Raw genomic sequence first — 22,797 nt, 5'->3', positions numbered from 1 at the left:
TCTAACAGTACCTGCTATGATGCACTGGTGCTTTAGACGCCCCGCTCGAGCTCTCCTGATCCGTGTCCGTGTCCTCAAAACTGGAGGATTTCCTCAGTTTACTTGTCTTTTTCTACAGTGAACAGATGGAGTTGAGGTGATGCGGTGTTAATTAAGTCAGCATGTCACATATAAGATACAGTCAGCTGGTCATTATAAACCCTGAATTTATTACACAGCTGAATGTAGTATTGCAGAGAGCCGTATACACATTTTATTATTTCTATTAATCATTCATTTAGTATGAATAATTGATGTATGCAGAAGACAGATGCATTTTTCAGTGTGTGCAGTATGTTGTTATGGAAGGAAACATTGTTTGGTTTCGTATGGGTGCATATGCACATTGATCTATTCGTAAAACTACCTTGCGTTTGGAGAAGCTCCCCATGAAAGATCTAGCCAGATGTTTGTTGCCACCAATATTGCCCTCGTCTCCAGTGTCAGTGCTGTCTTCTGCTTTTCCCTGTATTAAAAAAAGATGCATTGCAGTGAGAATATGGACAGGAATATATACCCTAAATATACCAAATATAATACATTATCATGACAGTAAATGTAAAATAATATTCATCAAATCTACATTTTTGAAATGGAACTGAAAATCAAATCTTAAAAAAAAAAAAAAATCTTAAAGTTTGTATGTTTTTTTTGTTGTTGAGTATCATATTTGTTACATCAGGCTTTTATGGTTCAGACTTGAGCTCAGACTCGAGGAGTAAAAAAAACAACAACACTTAAAATTTATTCAGAGGCCCAAACTGAGCAAAAATATGCAATTTGTTGCAGTTGACATTTATATGGCCGAACAGTACAGTGAAATTCTGATAGCTTGGAATGTAAATCGATGAGAGCTTTATAACAGTACAGCAGATAAAATATATATAAATATCAGTTGTCACTCTATATCTGCCAATAATATGTCTTAGAAAGATATTTAAATGCTAGTTTTGTGATCAAAGCTCTGTAGATTGATTGAGAGATTGAGATGAACAAATAAACATTCCTCAAAAGCCTGTTGCATCATATTTTCACATTTTAACATGATTTGTCAGCAAAGTTTTTGCCTATCAAATATAACTCACAACAGTCACTAGGTGGCAGTAGCAACCAATTCATTCAAAATATGCAGTAAATGGGACTTATCTACAACATTTTTAGTTTTAAGGGTACATGATAATTAAATTACAGATTTAATTCTAGGTGTCAAGGAGAGGGTGGACATCAAGGGAAAAATGCTATAAATGTATTGCATATGGGCCTTATGCATGTTCGCCGGTATCTCTGTGGGCCGTCAAGGACGGTGGTGTGGCGCCTTCTGCGAAAAAACCTCTGTGTGCAATCCTGTGTCTTATCTGAATCAGCCTCGAGTCAGTCCTTAAATAAGCACACTACACACATCTGTACAAGAGCAAAACTAACCTAATTAGAGCACTTACTGCACAGTTTAAATGAGTGAAAGGTAAGAGAATAATACAGTAAGACTGTAGTAAATACGGTATTTTTGTATGATTATCATGGTAATTACTGTGAAAATTAGTGTTAAAAATCATAAACTAATAAGTGTATAAAATAGTGATTAATTCAACAGTAAACAAACTATATTGATCTAAATGCATTAACATAGAACAAAACTAGAATGCAACGCAAGCAAAAGTGAATGAGGTAAATTTGTCAGTAAATGTGATAACAGTTCCTCTCCTGGAAAGGAAGGAGTGACATGTATGTATAGTTGCTGTGGGTGAAGTACAGCATATTAACCTTCAGCGGTGATTTGTCATGTTTTCCCGCCGGAGGCAGGGCTGCGATGGTAAAACTGTCCGGATCTTCCCGGTCACGAATCTTTGACTCCTTCATGAGGTTATCTAATTTTTTCTTGGCAACATTTTCCGCCTGCTTCCTGTTCATAGATGTCTGGAAAGGGAGACAGAGAGAGAAGTGCATTCGAATGGACCTCACGGGTGGACTGATGGTCTTAAAATTAGCATTGTAATAACATCTGCAGAGAACAAGAAGGTCAAAACCATTCATCAAAATATCTAGGTAAGTTCAACTCAAGTCTTTGACCTAATTTTACACGGAGAGAAAAAATCATGACAAATATTCACTTGCTAAAATGCCATCTTTTATTTTTACATTAAGGCACTTAAGAGAGAGGAGCTTTCATCCAAAATGCATGAGTCTTTGAGATTTCACTAAGAGCCTTGTGCATAGAGTATGAATGAAATCTCCTGCTAAAAGAACATGACAGATGTGGAAGGACTTGAAGAATCGAAGATTATAGGGTGAATCTCATTAAACTTTCAAGAACATATCCAGGTGATATTTCAGCAGTAAATAAAAAAATATAGTCCCACTTTATATTAAGTGGCCTTAACTACTATGTACTTACATCAAAAAATAAGTACAATGTACTTATTGTGTTCATATTGTATTGCAAAACACTTTTGCTGCTATTGAGGTGGGATACGGGTAAGGTTAGGGACAGGTTTGGTGGTATGGGTAGGTTTAAGGGTGGGTTAAGTTGTAAGGGATGGGTCAACTGTGTAATTATAAATGTAATTACAGAAATTAATTACAGATGTAATTACATGCAGGTATTTTTTTAAATAAGTACAATGTAAATACATGTATGTACACAATAAGTGCATTGTACCAAATGATTAATTTAAATGCAAGTACATAGTTTTTAAGGCCATTTAATATAAAGTGGGTCAAAAAATATTAATAATTAAACAACAACAACTAAATATATTTTGCATTAAGAAAATGAAGACTAATTGTAAGACTGTTAAGGTATTTGCATTGCAACATTATTTTCATGACAATATTAAATCTCTCCTCCAACAACTGTTGAGCTGTTCAGAATACTAACATACTATTCTTACTTTTTCTTCCTAATATATTATATTCTGTATGATGAATTATCTACTGCCTTTGCGGAAATGTGCAGTATACAACAGAGTGGACTGCATGTAATAATAGTGTATCCCATAATGCAATGCACTCGATTTTCGATCTTCTATTTCCAGTGTTGAATGGACATTAGCTACTTTTTTTCAATTTAAATTAAAAAAAGAATTAAAAATGCGCCACACCATCTAGCAATACTTACATCTCCATTCATCAGCTTACAGTCGTCCTCCATCTCATCAGCACTGTCTTCATCAGACACGTCCCCCTCCTCTGCATCCTCGTCTATATTTGGGGGCAGTTTTTTACCCTATGAACAAACATACAGAAAACATGTCAATACAAGATTTGTGAAATGTGTTTTCACTTATATCTAACACTAGTTCGGTGTAAACTCTGCGGTAATCTATAATATGATAACACAAACAAAAATAGACTGGAAGAACTGGATTCCAGTGTAAAAAGCCATTCATACTGAAAGTTATTTGAAGAGTTGGTGTCTTAAGGTGACAAATCCTTACTAACATCTACGCACAAATGCTTGAATGCAAATATTTTCAGCAACCAATTCTCATCACATTGTTTTCTCAGTTCTTCAACAAGGGGAGCTATAGCAGCCTTTAGTGTAAATCATCTTATTCTATAGTCGGTTTCTATAGTCAGAAAATCTTGCTGAGCAAGTTAGTTTTTATAAACATATTTATAGCAGCTGCCTGAATAAGAGCATGTCTGGTCTACTGGCATAGACATTTGAAGGAAACACTATCGTCCCCTTGAGTATTGAGCTTTCTCACTGCAAAAATCCCCAAAGCATTTGTGTCTTCATTTGCATACTTGAATAGGGAATGTTTTTGGCCCAAGGGTCTTCTAGCAGTAACAGCATCTTACAAGACAATTACAACCCAGGGGACCCATCGCCACTTAAGCTGCTTTATCAGTAAATGCTCTGATTGACTGGCACAGAACAGCACTCTCATGTACTGACTACAGAAATGCAGTGCTGACACTGACAGGGACTTTAAAAGAAAGAGGCCAGCGGTAGATAGATGCAGCCAGATACAGAAATGGGTTAATCAATAGTGGTTCATCAGTCAAACAATGTCTGACCCCGTTTTCTGATTATTGGCTTTTTTATATTTCATCAACATACACTGTAAAATTACAATTAATTGTATGAGTTTTTGATTTTCTTCATCAGTGATTCAACTCTAAGTATTTGAAAAAGTGTACAGAACCTATCACTGCAGGTTGTAACTTTTGCATTACTTAAAATGCGCATTATGTCAAATTTAAGACAGAAATGAAACTTAAGATTTCAATTGAATTATTATCATGCGTGCCTACTGTGCTGGAGCGAGGAGACGTGGAGACGTAGGAGAATCCAATAATCACAGAACTTTATTAAACAGAACACTAGGAAAGCACACGTAGCACTGGGGTGAGACGAACAATACCGGATGGGAAACGAGGGGCAGAACACACTTTAAATACACAGGAAACTAACTGGACACACCTGGGATCAATGGAACTGAACGGGGAACACCTGGAACAAATGATAAATATAAGGACAGGAACGGGAAAGACCAAATAAGGGCATAAACATAACAAGGAGCACATGGGGGAAGAAAACACACACCGACACGGAACAGCGTCTGACAATTATAGTCTTGTTCAATGGTAACAAAGCAGCGGTCCAGTCAAATTCAGTGATTGAGCTGCGATGCGAGTGTATTTCCAAACACGCGGTCTGTCCACGTGCTCCATGATCTGTGCAGAGCAATTTGTCAATACCACCGGCTGGCCCAGTTTGCAGTTCAGGATTCACTCTCTGGTGGGAACGCCAGTCTGTCTTCAATTATAGCGCCAACTCACTTGCCGAGCTGCTACATCTACGGCCCGATTTTCAACCCTCACACTTTATTAAAAGCACAGGAGAGGGCTGCACTTCAGCAAATAGATTTGATATCATTAAGACTCTTCTGTTTTGCTGCTCTAAAAAGGTTTTCTGATAGAAAAAGACCAACAACTGTGCAAAAAAAGGACAAAACTCAAAATGTGATGTTACTAACACTTCAAATAATTATGCATAGAATATGATATTAGTAACAAAATATTTTGAAACGTTAATCACATGATATCCTAATTAATCTTGTGAATTGATTTCACTCACCCTTTGGAAAAAAGTTACAAATTACACAAAAACTGAGCATACTTTTCAGAGAAAAACAAGCAATACGCCAAGCACCAAAACAATAAACGAAAACTATAACAACCATAAAAGAAAGCAAAATACATAACAAATAAAATAACCTATAGAATTGAGAGCATATTACTACATTGTAACTATTTGAAAAAAAAAAATAATTTGCGTAAAATAAATGTAAAGCTTATTTTTACATAGTCTATTCTAGTATTTTTAATTTAAGTTTTTTGGTTAATTATACAGTATATGTTTATAATTACAACTTGACTTTGCTCATCTAGAGGTTGAAATCTTAATCTAAAATAATGCTTCAAAACATCTTTCATAAATCAATGCATGCATTGCAAGCAATTACATCATGCAAGCTGATTTACATCATGAAAACATCTGACCATCATCTGAAAATGACCATAGATTTGCTCCATAGGGTTGACATAAAAACATTTAGATGCTTACCTTGATGAGTATTTTGCCTTTTAGGGCTTCAGGTGAAGGCAGAAGTCCAGATGGGTCGGCAGGGATGGAGGACACGTCCAGTTTATCACCCAACACTTCAGTCAGATACTGAGCCATCTTCTTCTGCTGAGGGACGCTGCAGTGATTCTCAATGGACAGAATCACTGGAAACCTGAGGAAACAGTACAAAACATCCATTTACAGATCTACGATAATAGTGAGTCTAAAACACCTGTTAAAAATACTTAAAAGGTGACATATCATGAAAATCTGACTTTTCCAGGTTTTAAGTGCTATAATCAGGTCCCCGGTGCATCTACCAACCAAGGAAACGTGAAAAAGATTAACCCAGTAACTTTGTTTTGGGAAGCCTTTTTCTGCAAGCGTCTGAGAAAACGAGCGCGTCTGATTTCGCTCCCTTGGTGACGTGACAAAGGGATCTCATTATAATATTACCGCCCCTTAATCTGTAAGTTTCCACCCACGGCACCGTTATTGTGTTTTTGCAAGCGACAACGGTGTACTAGTTCTAATGCCATGGCGAAAGTTTGAGCAAAACATGCTAACTGTTCTGTCTTTGGCTGCACAGATTAGGACAGAACACTATTTACAGTCCCAGCCTCAGAGGAGACAACAGAGCAGTGGATTTATTGATTTATTTACTGTATATTGCTGCTGCCACACAGATCTAAAACGTGAATTATTTCCCAGCTGTTTACATTCACAGACATAACTGACTGTTTTTGTAAATCATGTGTGTTTTTAAGGTAAACTTGTGTGTGAATGAGAACTTAGTTTAGTACTCACATGCTGTGACAGCCGCTTTCTGTGCGTGTGCTTTGGATGTGTGCTCTCAGAAAACCATATATCAGAAGTTTTAACTCGTATGGTTTAAAACGCATGATTTCAGCACTATAAATATGATAATCAGAACCAAAACAGATGTTTATAGCAGATACCAGCTGTAATGGCGCAGCTCTATTCTGGAAAAGGGGGCGGGGAGCAGCAGCTCATTTGCATTTAAAGAGACAGGCCCGAAAAACAGCGTGTTTCTGCTTCCACTCAAAATAGGCATTTTCAAAATTATATAATAAATGATCTGTGGAGTATTTTCAGCTGAAACTTCACAGACACATTCTGGGGACACCAGAGACGTATATTACATATTGTAAAAAGGGGCATAATATGTCTCTTTTAAATTAAAATGCCATTAAATTGTGAGACAGAAGGCTTAAAATGGCAGCTTCCAATTAAAACGTGTTCAAAGTGGCTTATTCAGAACTCTTCAGAGCACATTAACATACAAAATAAAACAACTCATATTATATTTAGCTGTTCCTTGTCTGAGGTGGACAAAACAATATTTCTAATGGTTAAGCAATAATTATTTTCAGTGATTTCAGGTCATATTTCGTACTCTATTTGTGGAAAGCACAGATTGTTTTTGGTACAAAAAAACCTTGATACATAATCCATAAGTGAAAACAAATAGCTCCGGATACTGACACATACTGCTGTAAATGTGCACTTTTACTGTCATTGCCATTTCTAAACCTAAACAAGCTAAAGTGGCAAGCCAAATAGACACATATCGCATCTGACATATGTGTGAGACATTGTCTAAAAATTGCTTTTTGTTTACTGCGACCCCCAAGAACCCTTGACAGCATACGGCTTTATTGGATTATCAGCTTTAGTAACAGCAACACCTGAAAGTCATAGTGATGGAGGAAACATGCTGTCAGTGTGAAATGTTCATGCGGACACACACGTTCACACACTCCCTGGACCTCAACAGCGCTGTCTTCAGGCTCAGAGAATGGGATTTTACAAAGACATTGTGACTGTCTGTGGGCTAGAAGTGACTGTCCTTCACTGCCAGCAGTCGGACACATAAACCTTCAGGATTGAAACTTGAAGGAATGCTCAGACAGACTGCAGAGTAATAATTGTCTTTGGAAGACTCCTCAAAGTAAAAAACAACAACTTTGCACTAATATGATATATCATGATATTCAATGATATAGATCAATGTGAAAATTATACTTTGAAAGCATGGTGTTCAAAGCTAGATATAATGCAATATGGAAATCAATCAATCAATCAATAAATAAATATCCAATAAAAATATAATTGTGTTTTAGCTTATGATTTCTCTTAAAATCATCTCCTTAATGTAATTTGTTCACCGATAGAGAAATTGATAAATTATTTAAATTGTATTACTAAAGTAGAAAAAAAGCCATCAACATGAACAACCATGCACAGCCCTGCATTTGTTAATCATAATAATTATAATAATAAAACACACACTAGATATTGTATTTTCTCAAAAATAAAATAAATAAATACATAAAAATAAAAAATAAAATAAAATAATAATAATAGTTACATATATTGTTATGCACATTGGTTGTGTTACAGATTGATAGCCTCTTCTCATCTGAGACTCTTAGGTTGAAAAAAACCCCCCTCAGAAATCTGGCTTGTGACACTAATCAGCTGTTTATATCTCAGTCGATTAATATCTACTGTCTAATAACCTTCTGAATCAGTTAATATCCAATATAGTCTGTGTCTCTTACTGGTTTTTGATGAATGCATATTTGTTGATGGTCTCGATAACATCTTTAAAGAGGATTTTGGAAGTCAGGGTGTAGCCATGATGTACGATTGGTTCACCATCCTGTCCATCCCAGCAATCCACTAAAGGATGATATTAAAGAAAAAATGTTGTTGTTTTAAAAAAATGCATAAAATAAATTTAAAGTTCATTTATATTATTTTTATAATATAAAATAATGTAAATGATATATTTATAACAAATATAAAATATATATTTCTCCAAACAAAATACATGTTTCTAAACAAATCTAAAGCATATCAAAATCATGCAAAGAACTTCAAAGATCTTTTGGATTGCAAAATGTGGAAATCCACACACACTGATTCACTTAGGAAGAAGCACCAAAAAAGCAGTAGAAAATCAGATCAATCTCACCTTCCACACATCTGCAGCCAGCCTGCAGCACCCAGGCGTACATATCCACCCGAGACTGGGACATGAGCTGGTCGCCCATCAGGTAGGTGTTGTGGGAGGAAGCGATGAAGTAGTTACTGAGGGGATGCGTCATGTCCTGGTTCACCTCGTAATGCTCAGGGTTGAAGATGTCCCCAGCAGGACTGCGCATGTAATTTGTAAAACCTGTGAGGTACAGTTAGAGGCAATTGTGAAATCCTGACATAAATATTTTCCAGTCACTTCTCTGATATAACAGTGATGAAGCACAATAAAAAAAAATAATGCCATGAAGTCTTGAAAAGCAAAGCATCTACCAATATAAGATGCTGTCATCATTTTGTAATCTTTGTTTCCATTCATTTAACCTGTCAGTTTTGGCTTGATTTTCATCACTAGCAATTCAATTCAAAGTGGTTAATAAAAAAGCAATTAGCTTAAAATTGCCATTGGGACTGCAAATAAACTTAAGTTAGTTTTTTTCTTTCTTTCTTCTTTTTTACAGTGTGGTTAAATACATTTCAACAACAAATCCCATAATAGGATTTAGACCCTAAAAGGGACCCATAATAGGAATCCTTTACAATCAATGCACATTTTATAGTTCTATATTCTAGATATTTTGCACAATTTATTATTCACGTCTATGTTTATTTCCTAAATAATTTCAGCAACATTTGTTTTATACTAAAAATAGACCTTCACCAGGGTAGCAACATATTTAATTTTTGACGGGAATGAAAACAAGACTGTGAGGTATAGAAGTACAGTGTTAAAAAATATCAGTCATTGTATTAAAGTCATTGTATTAAAAACACTCACGCAGAGTGCCAAGGTAATAAAACACAACATTGAGTGTTATAAATGTACATTAATGTTTGTAAAAAATGAAGATGTTCACAAAAATGAAGATGGAAATGCATCATCACAGTCCATAAAAAGGGTCCATTGAATGGATTCCTACTGAAAGGACTGGCAAAAGAAATAAAAAGTGCGTACCGTCAATACCCAGGACACCCAGTGTCTGGTTATCAGGACAAGGCTCAAACTTGGACACAATTTTGACGCAGTGCTCCTTTGAGACATTTGTCATCTGAAACACAAACAAACGGTAAAGAAAGAAAAACAGGTGAATGATCAAACACTTACAATGCATTCAAAACAGCTACTATACAGCCATCAAATTAAATCAAAGTTAATTTTTATTCATATTACTTGTGAAATAAGTGAAAATAACACCACGGGGAGCCATGCTCTCACAACTAGCCCATCTCCGCTCTGGAGTCTGATTGTGACGCCTAACAGCCGGTGTTTAAATGGACTGATTAGTCAATGAGATGCCCATCCACGCCAGTCAGTGTCAGATCTTTCCTTCAGCTAATGCAGCGGGGGATGGCGGGATCCTGCCAGTAAACCGCGCAGTGCATCAACACTCTTGCTGATGATTAGCTGCTGGTTTAACTTAAATCTTAAATCGGTCTACGTTATTCTAAGCTCTGTTTTTCTCTTAACTTTTATAAAGAATATCTCTTTGGATTTGAGACTTTTTTCTTTGAAACTTTACAGATCTTCTTTACCAAGAGCTTGTAACACTCCAAAGAGAAAGGAAAAATTGAAATCGGATCTTATGAGCCCTTTAAGAAACTAACGATGGCATTTGATGAGGGACACTTTTTTTCTGCTGGTAACTACTTGAGACCAACGAGAGTGAAGTGTTATCATGAAGAAAGGCTCACTCTGAGTGGTACCATTTGCTTGAAATGCTAAATTTCTCATTTTATATAGTTCACGGTGGGCTTTTTGTTTTCAATTTCAATTTGACTGCATGCTGGTGCTTTATAATGCTGTACATGAATGCATTTAAACATTTAATGAGATTTTAATGACCACCTGAAACATCAGCTTTTGTCGACTGCTTACTTGAAACAGCACTTGAATCAAACATCATGTGGATTTTGTATTTGCCTGTTTGAAGTAATATGACAATTTACCACTAGAGGCGATTTTGCAAATGAGGTTACATAGGTTAATGAACAGCAGAATAACATTCATACTTGTTAACATATCAATTCACTTGAGACGACTGTAAGTTCATTGTGATTCCATTTTAAATCACAAATCAGTTTAGAGTCCGGAGGCATCTTTAAAAATATGTGCATATGATCATAATAAATGTCACATACAATAATTTCCTGAATAAAACATACAATAATTTCCTGAATGTTTTTATAAACAATTTATAAAAACTGAAACAATGTTAATGTTGCATAGTTGATGCATAACATTTACACGAGCATTTTTATCACCTCTTAAAAATGAGCCGTAAAAAAGAGCTGTCGTGTGAATTTTTTTTCAATTGTAGTCTCTCAATGCAGACAAATATGGCGGAGCTCAGAATGAATATAAAGTATATGTGAAAAAATTACTCACACATAATGTGTGGTTGATGAGGTCAACTCTTTTCTCATTAACCAGTGTTAATTCTTCATATCACAATTTTATAATCATTTGACCACAGGTAGATGCACACCATTTCCTGAAGGTGCATATTAATTCCAAAAAGAGCTTTATATGCCCCATAAAGTTGAGAAACTAGACTCACACCTCAATATTTATGTGTAAACAAGGTCACTCATTTATGAAATTCATAACCACTGCAAGTGTATATTTAATTTTTCAGTGTGAATGACCTGTTAATGTCGTCTTAGTGTTTCAGGCTACTACTAAAAATTCAAATAAAGCTTAAGCCTTCCCACTTAGCAAAGCTTTATTGAATTCTGTGCTGTTCTTCAAAACCATGAAAGAGGAGATTTGAGAGTGTGTGTGTGAGGACAGTCCGAAATGTTGGTGAAATGGTTACATTAGCATAGAAAGGACGCGCTGTATTTTCATCAAGTCTATCAAATGATGTGCTTGAGTTAATAAGTAGGACATGAAAACAACACACACAACAGATGCTTCGAGGTACCTGCTACTTTATTACCTTTTGTTCAGTCTCGAGGAAGCGTTTGAGGTCATCTGTGTCCAGGTGGTCTTTATGGTTGCTGTAGGTGAGCATCAGCAGGTACAGATCGCGCCGCGTTGACATCATCTTATAGAAAGAGCAGAACTCCTCAAATCCCAAAGTGCCCTGGTTGTCATCAGTGTCTGCCTCCTAAAGATCAGTGATGGAGAAAGACTGAGATTGAGATCAGTGAGATGGAAAACCTCCAAGAATGTTATTAGGTCCTTGAATTATCAATTAAGAGTTTACAAAACATAACAAGGAAAATTAAGGATTGGGATATTACACTTTTCATTAATGGGGAGATGTGGTATTGTTTTATACGGCTAGTTGTATCCCTGAGGTAAGCGGGTCATAAAACATTGTGTCATTGAGGCACTGAGATATTTAAGGGCTTTTCTATCGTGGAACCCAAAACGAGAAGTTTAGCAGAATGTTCACGCTGCTCTTTTCCATACAATAAAAGCATAACGTGTCCAGGGGCTGCCAGTTACAAAACACAGGTCAAATCACCAAAAATAAACCATAAAAGTAGCTTATATGACTCGTGTGCAATATTCCACATCTTCTGAAATCATGAGGAGTTTGTGTGAGGAACAGTTTCACAGCTTTCCTTTCTCAGTCGCTTTCATGTATTATTCATATATCAAGATTTTTGAAGTTGATGCCAAATGGCTTTTGTGTGCTTTGGAACTCTGGTGAAAGGGAAGATTTTCAGTGAATAACAACTGAAATTATGGTTTGGTTCTCACATCAAGCTATTCAGACGATTCAGAATTTGGTACATAAGTTGATCCGCTTTTGTGAAGCTCTTTGTGAATCTCGGTGCCTTTTTGTCCTTTTTATAGTTTGACCGTGAGAATACTAATTTACCTTCATTGTATGGAAAAGAGCAAGGTAACACTTTATTTTAAGGACCATTTCTCACTAATAACTAGTTGCTTATTGGCATGTATATTACTAGCATATTGGCTGTTTATTAGTACTTATATATCACATAATAATGCCTTATTCAGCATGACCATATTTTTGATCCCTTAATTCTACCCCATACCTAAACTACCATACTTACTATTAATAAGCAGTAATTAGGAGTTTAAAAGTTGTAGTTAATTGTTAGTTAATAGTGAGGATTGGACCTTACAATAAAGTGTTACCAAAATTACCAATTCACATGAATTCACATTTTTTACTAAACAGTTTAGAGTTATCCTCCTCATTGTAACGTGCTTTCTGTCTACCATATTTGACCTAGTTTTTCCTGAGTTGTCTTATTTCGTCATTATGTTCACCTGTTGTCTGATTAATAATTAACTCATCAGTTCCTTCCCTGACAGCAACAGACTCCGGGGCGGATCCGCCCTCAAATCGGCAGCTGCGTGGTACTGTCAGACTCTGTTCGGTCATTCGCCCAGAATATGCCCCGCCTCCGGACAGCGCGCTGTTAGTTAGCGGACTCATTATGGACACGGCGCGGATTAGCAATCCGAACGCGTTTTTTAAAAATATGCTTATATGTACAGTTGCCAGTAACATCAAGGTTAATAAAGTAGTTAATCGCTTTGTTGGCATTTTTAATTGTGAAATCGCGTTGTGGAACGTTAGCTCTTCAGCGTATTAGCATTATCGCAGATTTGAGTAATATCAGGCCTATTTAGACTGTTGGCTCTATTTTAGGTATTTCCATAGCTAGTTTTGGCCAGATTACCAATTTTAAATACGGTATAGACCCACTAAATGAACAGGTCCAGATCGGATCCGGTCCGGATGAGTTACTTAACCAGCGGGTCCTGATCAGATCCGATTCGGATCCGTTTCTTTATCAACGGGTCCGGATTGGATCCGGGCCAGATGAACTGGTTTATTAGCGCATCCGGGTAGGGTATGGACCGGATCCGGTCCGGATCCGTAATCCTTATCTGTTCCGGATCTGTTGCGCTGTGCAAGTGGACTCCGATACGGACCCGTTTTGCGGATCCTTTCCGGAGCTTGTGGTGACTCCGGGGCGGATCCGCTCCGGAGTCATTTTGCTATCTGGGTTTGTACTTAAACCCTTAGTTCACCCTTTGTCTCTGTCTGTTTGTTTATATATGTTTGATATGTGTCTCTAAGTTTGTGATTAAAGTCTATTTCCAGTTACTCTCCTTCATCGTGCGAGTGATTATATGACCAACACATAACACTCATATCTGACTTTGACTCTATTGTGTTTTTAGGCCTCAACCAGGACTTTGTTTTTGTAAAGAGATTTCATGCAGAAACTGTTTATCACTTTCAGTACATTCTAATACATTTTCTGCATATTCTTTTTTTTAATCCTTCCTTTTTGAAAAAAAAAAAAAAAAAAGAACAGAGTATAATTTTTTTTTTTTCCAGGATTTTTTGAAAAAAAAAAAAAAAAAAAAAAAAAAAAAAAAAAAAAAGAACAGCTTGTAGTCCAAAGGGTTTATGGACTGTAATCATTTTAGTTAAAATTTAAATATTTAGGTGAACGTCTGTAAAACAGTAATGCACAGTTGTGGGTAGATTTGCTTCCTAATGCCTGACTTCAGTGACTGATCATTAGTTATGATGGAGGATAAACCAGCAGCAGCTCTTCAATCAACTGGAGAAACGGCTCATTCAACAGCAGCAGCCCACTGTCACAATTAAACCCCCGCCACGCGGAAAATCAAACCCCTAGAAAACAACAGCGCCTCCACATCTCCTACAGCTCTCAGCCCATAAGAGCCCAAAAGTGTTTTCTCAGCTCAGTGAATCCCAGGCTCAGATGCCGGCGCTGATCCAGAGAGCTGCTGAGTCAAACACACACATAAAGGCTTGCGGTGAGCCGAGGCGTGGAGGATGTAATAAACCCTGAGCTAAGCACCTGAGAATTGGTGCTTTATGGAGAGAAGCGTGAAAACAGGTCACACACACTGAAGCTGCTTAGAAGAGCCACATTCACAATGCTCCCTCCGAGGAGCTGACATCACTTCCTGTGTGTATATCAGACTGAGGTATAGAAATTATGGTCTCTTTAAACAAATACATAGCAAAATCAAAAAGGGAACTTTTTATACAATAGATGCTAAAAAAAGAAAAAAGAGTGCTGTTGGTGGATGTCAGGGTTTTGCTATGCGGTTGCTAATGTATTTTGAGTGGTTGCTAGGTTATTTACTGATTTGCCTGCCTATTTGGCCTTTTGCTTCGCAGCAGCTGAATGATGTGTTCGTTACGGCAAACATTCAGAAGGCGGGACCCGCTTTGAAGCGGCAACATTAATTGGTTTAATTGCAGGTGAGTGACAATTCAACTATATCCAATGAACAAAGAGGCTAGTATTTTGCTGCATGTCTGGACTGGTGGACTGGCGTATAGGGGATGTTACCGTTATGGAGGCCCTTCCTCAAAGCCCAAGGCCCTAGGCAATTACCTGATCTGCTTATAGGTAGTTCCGGCCCTGGCCGAGAATCACACAGGTTAATTGTGAGGTTAAGCCAGAGAAATCAGGGCCAAAGACTTCAGGTGAAAAACACACTCACATCACACTCTGATGTTGGATAGCAGGGCCAGATTGCCCCCCTGTGGTTTACTGTGTCTTACACTAAAGGCCATCTGTGTCCATTTACAGCAGATGGAGTGGACGCTGATGAAGTGTGAAGCTTAGCGACCTGCAAACAGCTGATGTGAGGTCCCAACCACATAATCACACACAGCAATCCAGACGGCCTGGAAAAATGGAGCACACTGGAGCCTTACACACCATAAGAAGGCCATGGTGTGGCCCCCAAAAAAATTAATATAAAACAAAATAAAATAAATAATAAAAAGTAAAACTACACAAGAAAGAAATTACATTAAATGTCACTCTGTCAAACACTGTTTATTAAACTTTTCTGCAAAGATCTTCAATGCTGACCAATTACCTGGTCAAACAGGAGTATATTCATATTCAAGATATAATAATTGTAGAAGATATGGGACAACTGTCTCATGCATATGCATGCAAAAAATGGCAAGAGCTTTTTCAGAATGCCAAGATCTAATCTGATATTCAGATGTTAGGATGCATAGAACACTTCTATAATTTGTCCCTAGGCTGCTTGTAAGGAACTGCTTGCAAGGTACTTTCTGGATTTAGACTCGCTGGTTCATGCCATCAAATCACTGTAACTCTTGTAATAGTCAAGCTGTTCATTTGAGGCACTTAATAACAACTATATTACTTATTGTACAATAATAATATTGGAATTACTATTCCAGTATTCCTGGTTTTTGGAAAGATCTACCATGTTTGTTGTAATCGGGGTCAAACATTTCTTCCTGTATTTGACAGGCTCTAACAATGTAAAAAAATAAACTGTGGTTGGTCACTTTACATGCCAGTCAGACTAATTGGGTGACTTCCAGTCAAAGTGGGCAGTTTTTGACCAGAATAAGCCAAAATGTGACCAGTCTTTTAATAAAAAAATTACAAAAGCCACTAGATCTACTGATAATTCAAGCATTTATATGGTAAAGACACTCACCAAACAGTGAGTTATCAAACAGTTTGTGGTAACTTTCCAAATGTTGTACCTTTCAAAGTTGATTTCACAATATTTAGCAAGTGGCTATAGCCTTTAAACCAATACCACTATTCCTGAGAGAGCAGCTGATCATAAATGCTCACCTTAAACATCTGTTTGACTTTCTGTCTGGGCAGGTTGACATTGAGCTTGTGCAGGAGCTGTAGGACTTCACTGATGCTCAGGCAGCCGTCTCCATTCTTATCTGCCTCTGTGAAGGTCTGCTTCAGCCATGTGCTGGGAAGAGTTAAGGGTCTGAGAGCACAGAACGGTAAAACACCTGCACTAACAACAAACATGTCAGACGCCATTTCATCATGACGAGCATTTAAACAGCTAAAAGTGAAGTTGCAAGTTTGCTAAAAAGGTCCAGTAGCGTGACAATAGCTCAGATGTTCTGAAAATTGTGTAGCTTTTTAAGTAACAATCCACTTTTTCCAACAAGTAGCGGTTTAGCATGAAGAGCTACATCACTATTCACTGATTCACTTGATTCCAAGGGAAGAAGATTCAATAGGTTGACGGTAGGGAATTTTTACAAAAGAGTAGCTTGACTGTAGCTAACTACGTTTATAAAAACCCAGCTTGACTGTAACTGACTACTTCTAAGTTCTAAAATACAAGTAGCTTGTAGTTTAGCAGTTTCAAAGTAGCTTCCCAAACAGAGAATTATGGGTGTGCGATATTTATCGTCTATGATAATATCGTAATTGTTGTTTTAACGATATGTCAGCTGACGTATGTCACTCACTTTGCAAAAAACAAAAACACGTCTTGAGAGTCCAAAAGCATTCAATGGATGATGAATCCTATTAGAATACAATGCAGTTAGAATGACCATATAATTCAAGTTATAAAGAAAGGGTTTTTATATATACATATATATATATATATATATATATATATATATAAACCCTTTTAATAAACCCGTGTAAGTAATATCACACAAGCAAGAGTGCTGGCCATTTTGCTGAATATTAGCTTGTGAGCGAATGTGATATTAACTTTATACAACAGTTCAAAAAACATGAATTTAATATTGAGTGAGTTGCATTTTAGACACAGTATTTGTTTTGCCCACGGAAATAGCTCCAAACAAAGACAGAGCAGAACTTTTGAACATCTCAGAGCAACTGTGTTTTGTTCCTGAATGAATGCATTTTTGAATGAATAATTTGAGTCAATGATTCAATAATCCTTCATAAAGACAGCCCCTGCGTCCCAATGTTCATACTATCCTTTCTAAATAGTATGTGAGATTAGAATAAGTGTGTCCCAAAGCATAGTATGAAAGGAGTATGTCAGAAGTCCCCGGATGGTCTACTGCTTCAGGTAGATTTTTGAAGTGTGGATCTGTGCACACTAATATGGCTAATATTGCCCACAATTCATTGTGCTTTGGTGAAGGATTCGGTTCAGAACTACAAACACAAATAAAAAGCGTTTAAAAAACTTCAAACATGGCAGTTGTGCGCGACAGAGAGGTTTAGATAAATTGGTTAGAGTTACTAATAATCAACATTTAACCTGGTAAAAATCTTTTTTATTTTGTATTTATTTAATGTTATCTGCAATGTGAACTTTTATAAACATCCGTTTGGTCATTAACATTTAAATGCATCATTACACAAAAATATGAGCAGAGTTCTCCGCATAAAGACCCACGGCTGGCAGATCAACGAGCTACTTTTCTCTCTAATACAGTAGGAAGATAAATTAAATGAAATGTTAATTGTGACAAGATGATTGACAGGCCAGTTTACAGTGACAGGACGCATGTAACTGTGCGACAGAGCATCCGTTAAAGACGCAATTGTATGACGTTATAGTTTGTCCGAAAGCTTGCCTACTCTTCTACTACACACTCAAATGTGTGTACTTTTTCTTCACCAAAAGAGCACATACTTTTAGGGCATAGTGTAAGTAGGCGAATTGGGATGCAGCAAGCCACTTATTTCGTTTCTAAATGAATCAACCGTTTCGAACAGATCATTTCAATTAATAATTCAATGAATCACTCAATAATCGTTTATTAAGACAGCAACTTGCTGCCACCCACTAGCAGTTTTAGTGTCATATTTATTTCTCCACGACAGGCCTAAACCAGCCAAGGTACCGGCATAAAAACACACTAAGCACAATCTGACATGTGTTGCAGACTGGAATTAACCACACCATGCTGGTTTCGTCTGGCCAGAGGAGAACTGGCCCCCCGACTGAGCCTGGTTTGATTACTCCCAAGGTTTTTTCTTCATTTCTGTCACCGATGGATATTTTGGTTCCTTGCCACTGTCACCTTTGGCTTGCTTAGTTACACTTAATTTCTGGCAATATTGTCGGCTTGATTGCACAGACACTATTGGAAGAGAGCTGAACTAGATGATGACATCACTGAACCATCAATTAACTGACTTTATCTGAAAAATGTACTTCTTGTTATTGTCCTCTTGCCTTATTGACAAACTATTTTCCTGTTTGGCACTGTAACGCTGCTTTGACACAATCAGTATTGTATAAAGCGCTATATAAATAAAGGTGATTTGATTTGACAAAGCAAAATATTGTTTAAATTATCGATATCGAAAAAATCACAAAACTATCAAGATTTTTCAATATCACACACCCCTGCATGGAATCTAACTCTTCTGACAGTTCCAATGTGCTCATGTTTCCTAATCTACTAAAAATCAGAATAATAGTAAGACAGATAGTGTCAACTTTATTGAGTTTCTGGAATGGGAGCTTCATCAGGAAGGATATTGGTCACGAGTGCGTTGCCGCTTGGCCAGACTGTCTTCATCACTGATGCCGGCCACAAGGTACTTAAGGCCAGTAATCCAGGTGCGAGCTTCTTCTCCTGTTCCTGACACCAGGTCAAGGGACTCCATGTGCTCGCCATAGTAGATGCTGAAGCAGCAGTTGGGATCAAAGCTACCGTCGGCATACCGCTGGAAGATCTCTGACTGCTTCCCCTCACACACCTCCCGAATGGAGTCGATTGAGACTGTGAGGAGAAGAAAAAAACACTGCAATAGGCACTGGGAAGTTAAAGAAAGAGATGACATTTACGCTGTAATCCTGAGGTTCATTAACATTCTACTTTCCTCCAAGCTGCAAAATTCTCAAAGAAACATCATCTCGCATCAACATCCCAATGCTACGAATGTGTGTAATGAAGTCTCTCAAGAACAGATTATGTAAATGTGAAGAGCAGATGGCTACCTCAAATTAAACACTCTCCTACACCAATGCAGACCATTTGGAAACATTTAATTCATCAATTTGGGCTCATTTAAACCTGTCTGCCAAGAGTAGCCACATCTGAACAGCATGCTGTAGTAGTACATTCCTCGACCCAAAAACAAGCAATCCAAATAACTACTGGATTGGCATCTGATTCAACACATGCCCGTTGACTTGTGTTTGAGATGTATCACCACATTATCAAGATGGGATTTTAGACAAATAAATACAATATATCTGTTTATTACTGTCTAGAATTCTTGATTCTGATTGGTCAATCATGGCTTTCTGTATTTTACATTGAAATATTCTTGTAATGATGCTAAACGGTAAACTGTAAATTGTCAACAACACAGTTAAGAAAGAAAGATAAACAACACGAAAGTGCATTTAAGAAAGATTAGCCAGAACAAAACAATATGGAGTCATTTTACAAACATAGTTTTCTTGTGTTGACATATTTCCATCTGAAACAGGAAGTTGGAGCAGGACAAGCTGGAGCTTTTTGAAAAGTAGCCAAAAGCTTTCATAATAAATGGCGACAAGGCAAAACCACACTTGACAGCTTGTGTAATCTGTTGTTGACATTACATTTTTTTTAACCAAAATATTAAATGCTGCTATTCATCTTTTTGTTTGTATGTTGTTATGCAACAATTTTTTTGTTTTCAAAAGAATAGCTTGATTGTGGTTTAAATACCAAAAACTGAAGTGAAACGTTAGGCCTACGTATACAGATTATCTATATTGCAGCAGGTAAACGTGTATAAAACGCATAAAAAGCGCCATGTGCATGCAATTTCCAGTAGGAGATCTCTAGGCTGCTAAATAATGCAGATCGAGATGGTAGTAAACACTCAGATGATCTTATTGTTGCAGGCTGTCAACATATTTGGTATCATTTGGATTCTCTATGAATCCTTACAGACTCAAAGTTCTCTACCCTGTTGAAAAAAACAGCATATGCTGGTTAGGTATGTTTTGAAGCATGGCAGCTGGTTTGAGCTGGTTTAAGCTGGCCCTGAACTGGTTATAAGCTGGTTTAAGCTAGACATGTGCTGGTCCTAAGCTGGTCCAATGCAGTGTTAATTTCGTTGATGAATAATTTTCGTCAACGACATTGTTTTTCACCGACGACAATGAGACGATAACGAACTAAAACTCTTTTCGAATGACAAAAACTATGACGTAAATCTATTGACATTTTCGTCAACGAATAAAAACGAGACGAAAATGTTAGGGAGGGACGATTTGGGAAGAGATTCATTCAGAACGAATCTGTTGCATCGTTAGGAGGTTAGATGCATACATATGAACCGGCGGGACATAAGCTAACATACACTTCCTGCACATCACATAAAACGTTAAAAAATGTCAATATGTGGGAGTAAGAGAAGAGCAATTCGGTCTGGTTTTCTGAGCACAGACAATGAAGCATACACACACAGAAAGCAAGTACTCTTTCGCGTCGCATGAACGGAGAATTACACACAAAATGATGTCGAATTGTCTGTTTTGACGAGTATTCACGTAAACACAGTTGATTACGTCTTAAGTGAACGTTAACAGTAGGGAGAACGTGTATCAGTACATTGCATGCATTGCAGCTGTGCATTCATTTTTAAGGGGACAGCAGCCTAATTTAGTTGCTATTGTCTGAGTCATTGATGCTAATCAAGCAACAAAAGACAGAAAATCACTCACTGCTCTTGACTGAAAAACTTTAGTAGCCCTAAAGATTAATCTAAATTTATTTATAGAAATAAATATGTCTGCTTGAAAGAATGAAGAATACGGTAAACAAGTTGCTATAAAGAATGCATAATTAGCCTATATAACCATTGGTATTTCATTAAAAAGAAGACCATGTTCTTGTTCTTTATGAGAAGTGGTTTTATTTAATTTTAACATAAAGGTATGTTGTGTGTCACCGCAGTTAAATCGGTGTCTATCATCATAAAACCTTAATATCAAACCTATATAATGAGTTTGGAAATTTTAGAGAAATGCTTAATAAATGCACTGTAACTAAACCCATTAGATTTTAGCTGACTAAATTTACTGTAGATTTAGTCGACTAAAATCTTATGATATTTAGTCGACTAAAACTAGACTAAAACTAAAAACAATTCAGATGACTAAAATATGACTAAAACTAAATGGCATTTTAGTCAAAAGACTATGACTAAAACTAAATCAAAATTTGCTGTCAAAATTAACACTGGTTCAGTGCAACTAGCTCCTGCTCAGGACCAGCTCATGACCAACTAAGGACCACCTTAAATCAGCTGCCATACTTCAAAACATATGGAACCAGCATATGATTTTTTTTTTTTTATATGGTAATGAATCTAACATAGAGGTTTTTGAGCATGGATCAACTGGTGCATGTGTGCGCTCAATGAGGCGACTGCAATCATTCCTGTTAATTGAGTAAACTTAAGAAGCTGATTAATTTCCCAGGCTGCGGTGGAATGTCAGGAATGTCTGAACTTTATCCCCTCGCAAGACACCATGAGCGTTGTCATTTAGACATGAATCATCGGCTGTGCTACTGAAGTAACGTTCCTCTGTGAGGTCTGATGTCAATAACTCGTGCGAGTCGAGGACACCCTCAGGAAATAGAAAAGGCAAGAGAGGCAGGTCAAGATACAGACGCTGTAATCTATTCCAGTCATATGCAGGACAGTTAAAACAACTGCAGCATACATAAATATGAATGATAGGCAGAAGTAAAGTATTGCTTTTTTGAATGCTTCCTCTCAAGTTTTCAGTTTCTTAGATTTTTCTTTCAAGAAAAAAGTAATCTCACTTGTGTTTGGTCTTGAGTTTCAGAGGACATCTCAAAGAACGTCCCAAACTATGCTCAGATTGTCACCTCTGCTCTCAAAAATTAGAGATCTCAAACAGTCAAAGTTATCATCACACTAATATTTAACAACTAAATGATATAAGATTGAGATATTTATCATATATTTATAATAAATATATAATTATATATTTTTATTATTTATATTCATTTTACAGATGATATCAACATTTGTACTTCCTCAAACGGGTGTCTAATTTTACTCCTGGAGGGCCACTTTCCAGAAGAGTTCAGTCCCAATCACGTTTGAACACACCCAAACCGAATATTAATTATAAATGTTAACTAGACGTGTTCACTTCCTGCCTAGAGATGTGTGTTTTTGCCGAAATATAAAAAATGGTCTTTTCAAAACGTGTTTTATGTTTAGCACTTCAGGGATGCTCCCTGGTTTTTGTGGTGCATTGTGGGATTTTTCAGGGAGTGAAAGTTCCAGTGCACTGGAAGGATTTTGCATTTGAGACAGCCCTTAAAATCACCGACTCCTGAGATTCAAGGTCC

General features: G+C 37.0%; 1 protein-coding gene across 4 annotated transcripts in view; it reads right to left on the bottom strand.

Annotated features, from left to right (window-relative positions):
- plch2a (phospholipase C, eta 2a) overlaps nt 1–22,797 on the bottom strand; it is a 140,627-nt gene that overhangs the window by 15,759 nt on the left and 102,071 nt on the right. For all 4 annotated transcript variants that reach the window (XM_016489536.1, XM_016489537.1, XM_016489535.1 and 1 more), the window contains 11 exons: nt 18,945–19,188; nt 16,289–16,418; nt 11,614–11,784; nt 9,630–9,723; nt 8,613–8,816; nt 8,197–8,317; nt 5,612–5,783; nt 3,155–3,262; nt 1,801–1,953; nt 407–505; nt 12–112 (listed from right to left, as the gene is read on the bottom strand). In XM_016489536.1, the coding sequence (XP_016345022.1) occupies nt 12–112; nt 407–505; nt 1,801–1,953; nt 3,155–3,262; nt 5,612–5,783; nt 8,197–8,317; nt 8,613–8,816; nt 9,630–9,723; nt 11,614–11,784; nt 16,289–16,418; nt 18,945–19,188 (1,597 nt within the window). The remainder of the gene's footprint in view (nt 1–11; nt 113–406; nt 506–1,800; nt 1,954–3,154; nt 3,263–5,611; nt 5,784–8,196; nt 8,318–8,612; nt 8,817–9,629; nt 9,724–11,613; nt 11,785–16,288; nt 16,419–18,944; nt 19,189–22,797) is intronic.

The sequence above is a fragment of the Sinocyclocheilus anshuiensis genome, unplaced genomic scaffold (genome assembly GCF_001515605.1).
Source record: "Sinocyclocheilus anshuiensis isolate Anshui unplaced genomic scaffold, SAMN03320099.WGS_v1.1 scaffold158, whole genome shotgun sequence".
In the NCBI taxonomy this organism is placed as follows: Eukaryota; Metazoa; Chordata; class Actinopteri; order Cypriniformes; family Cyprinidae; genus Sinocyclocheilus; species Sinocyclocheilus anshuiensis.
This window is presented reverse-complemented; position numbering and strand designations above follow the sequence as displayed.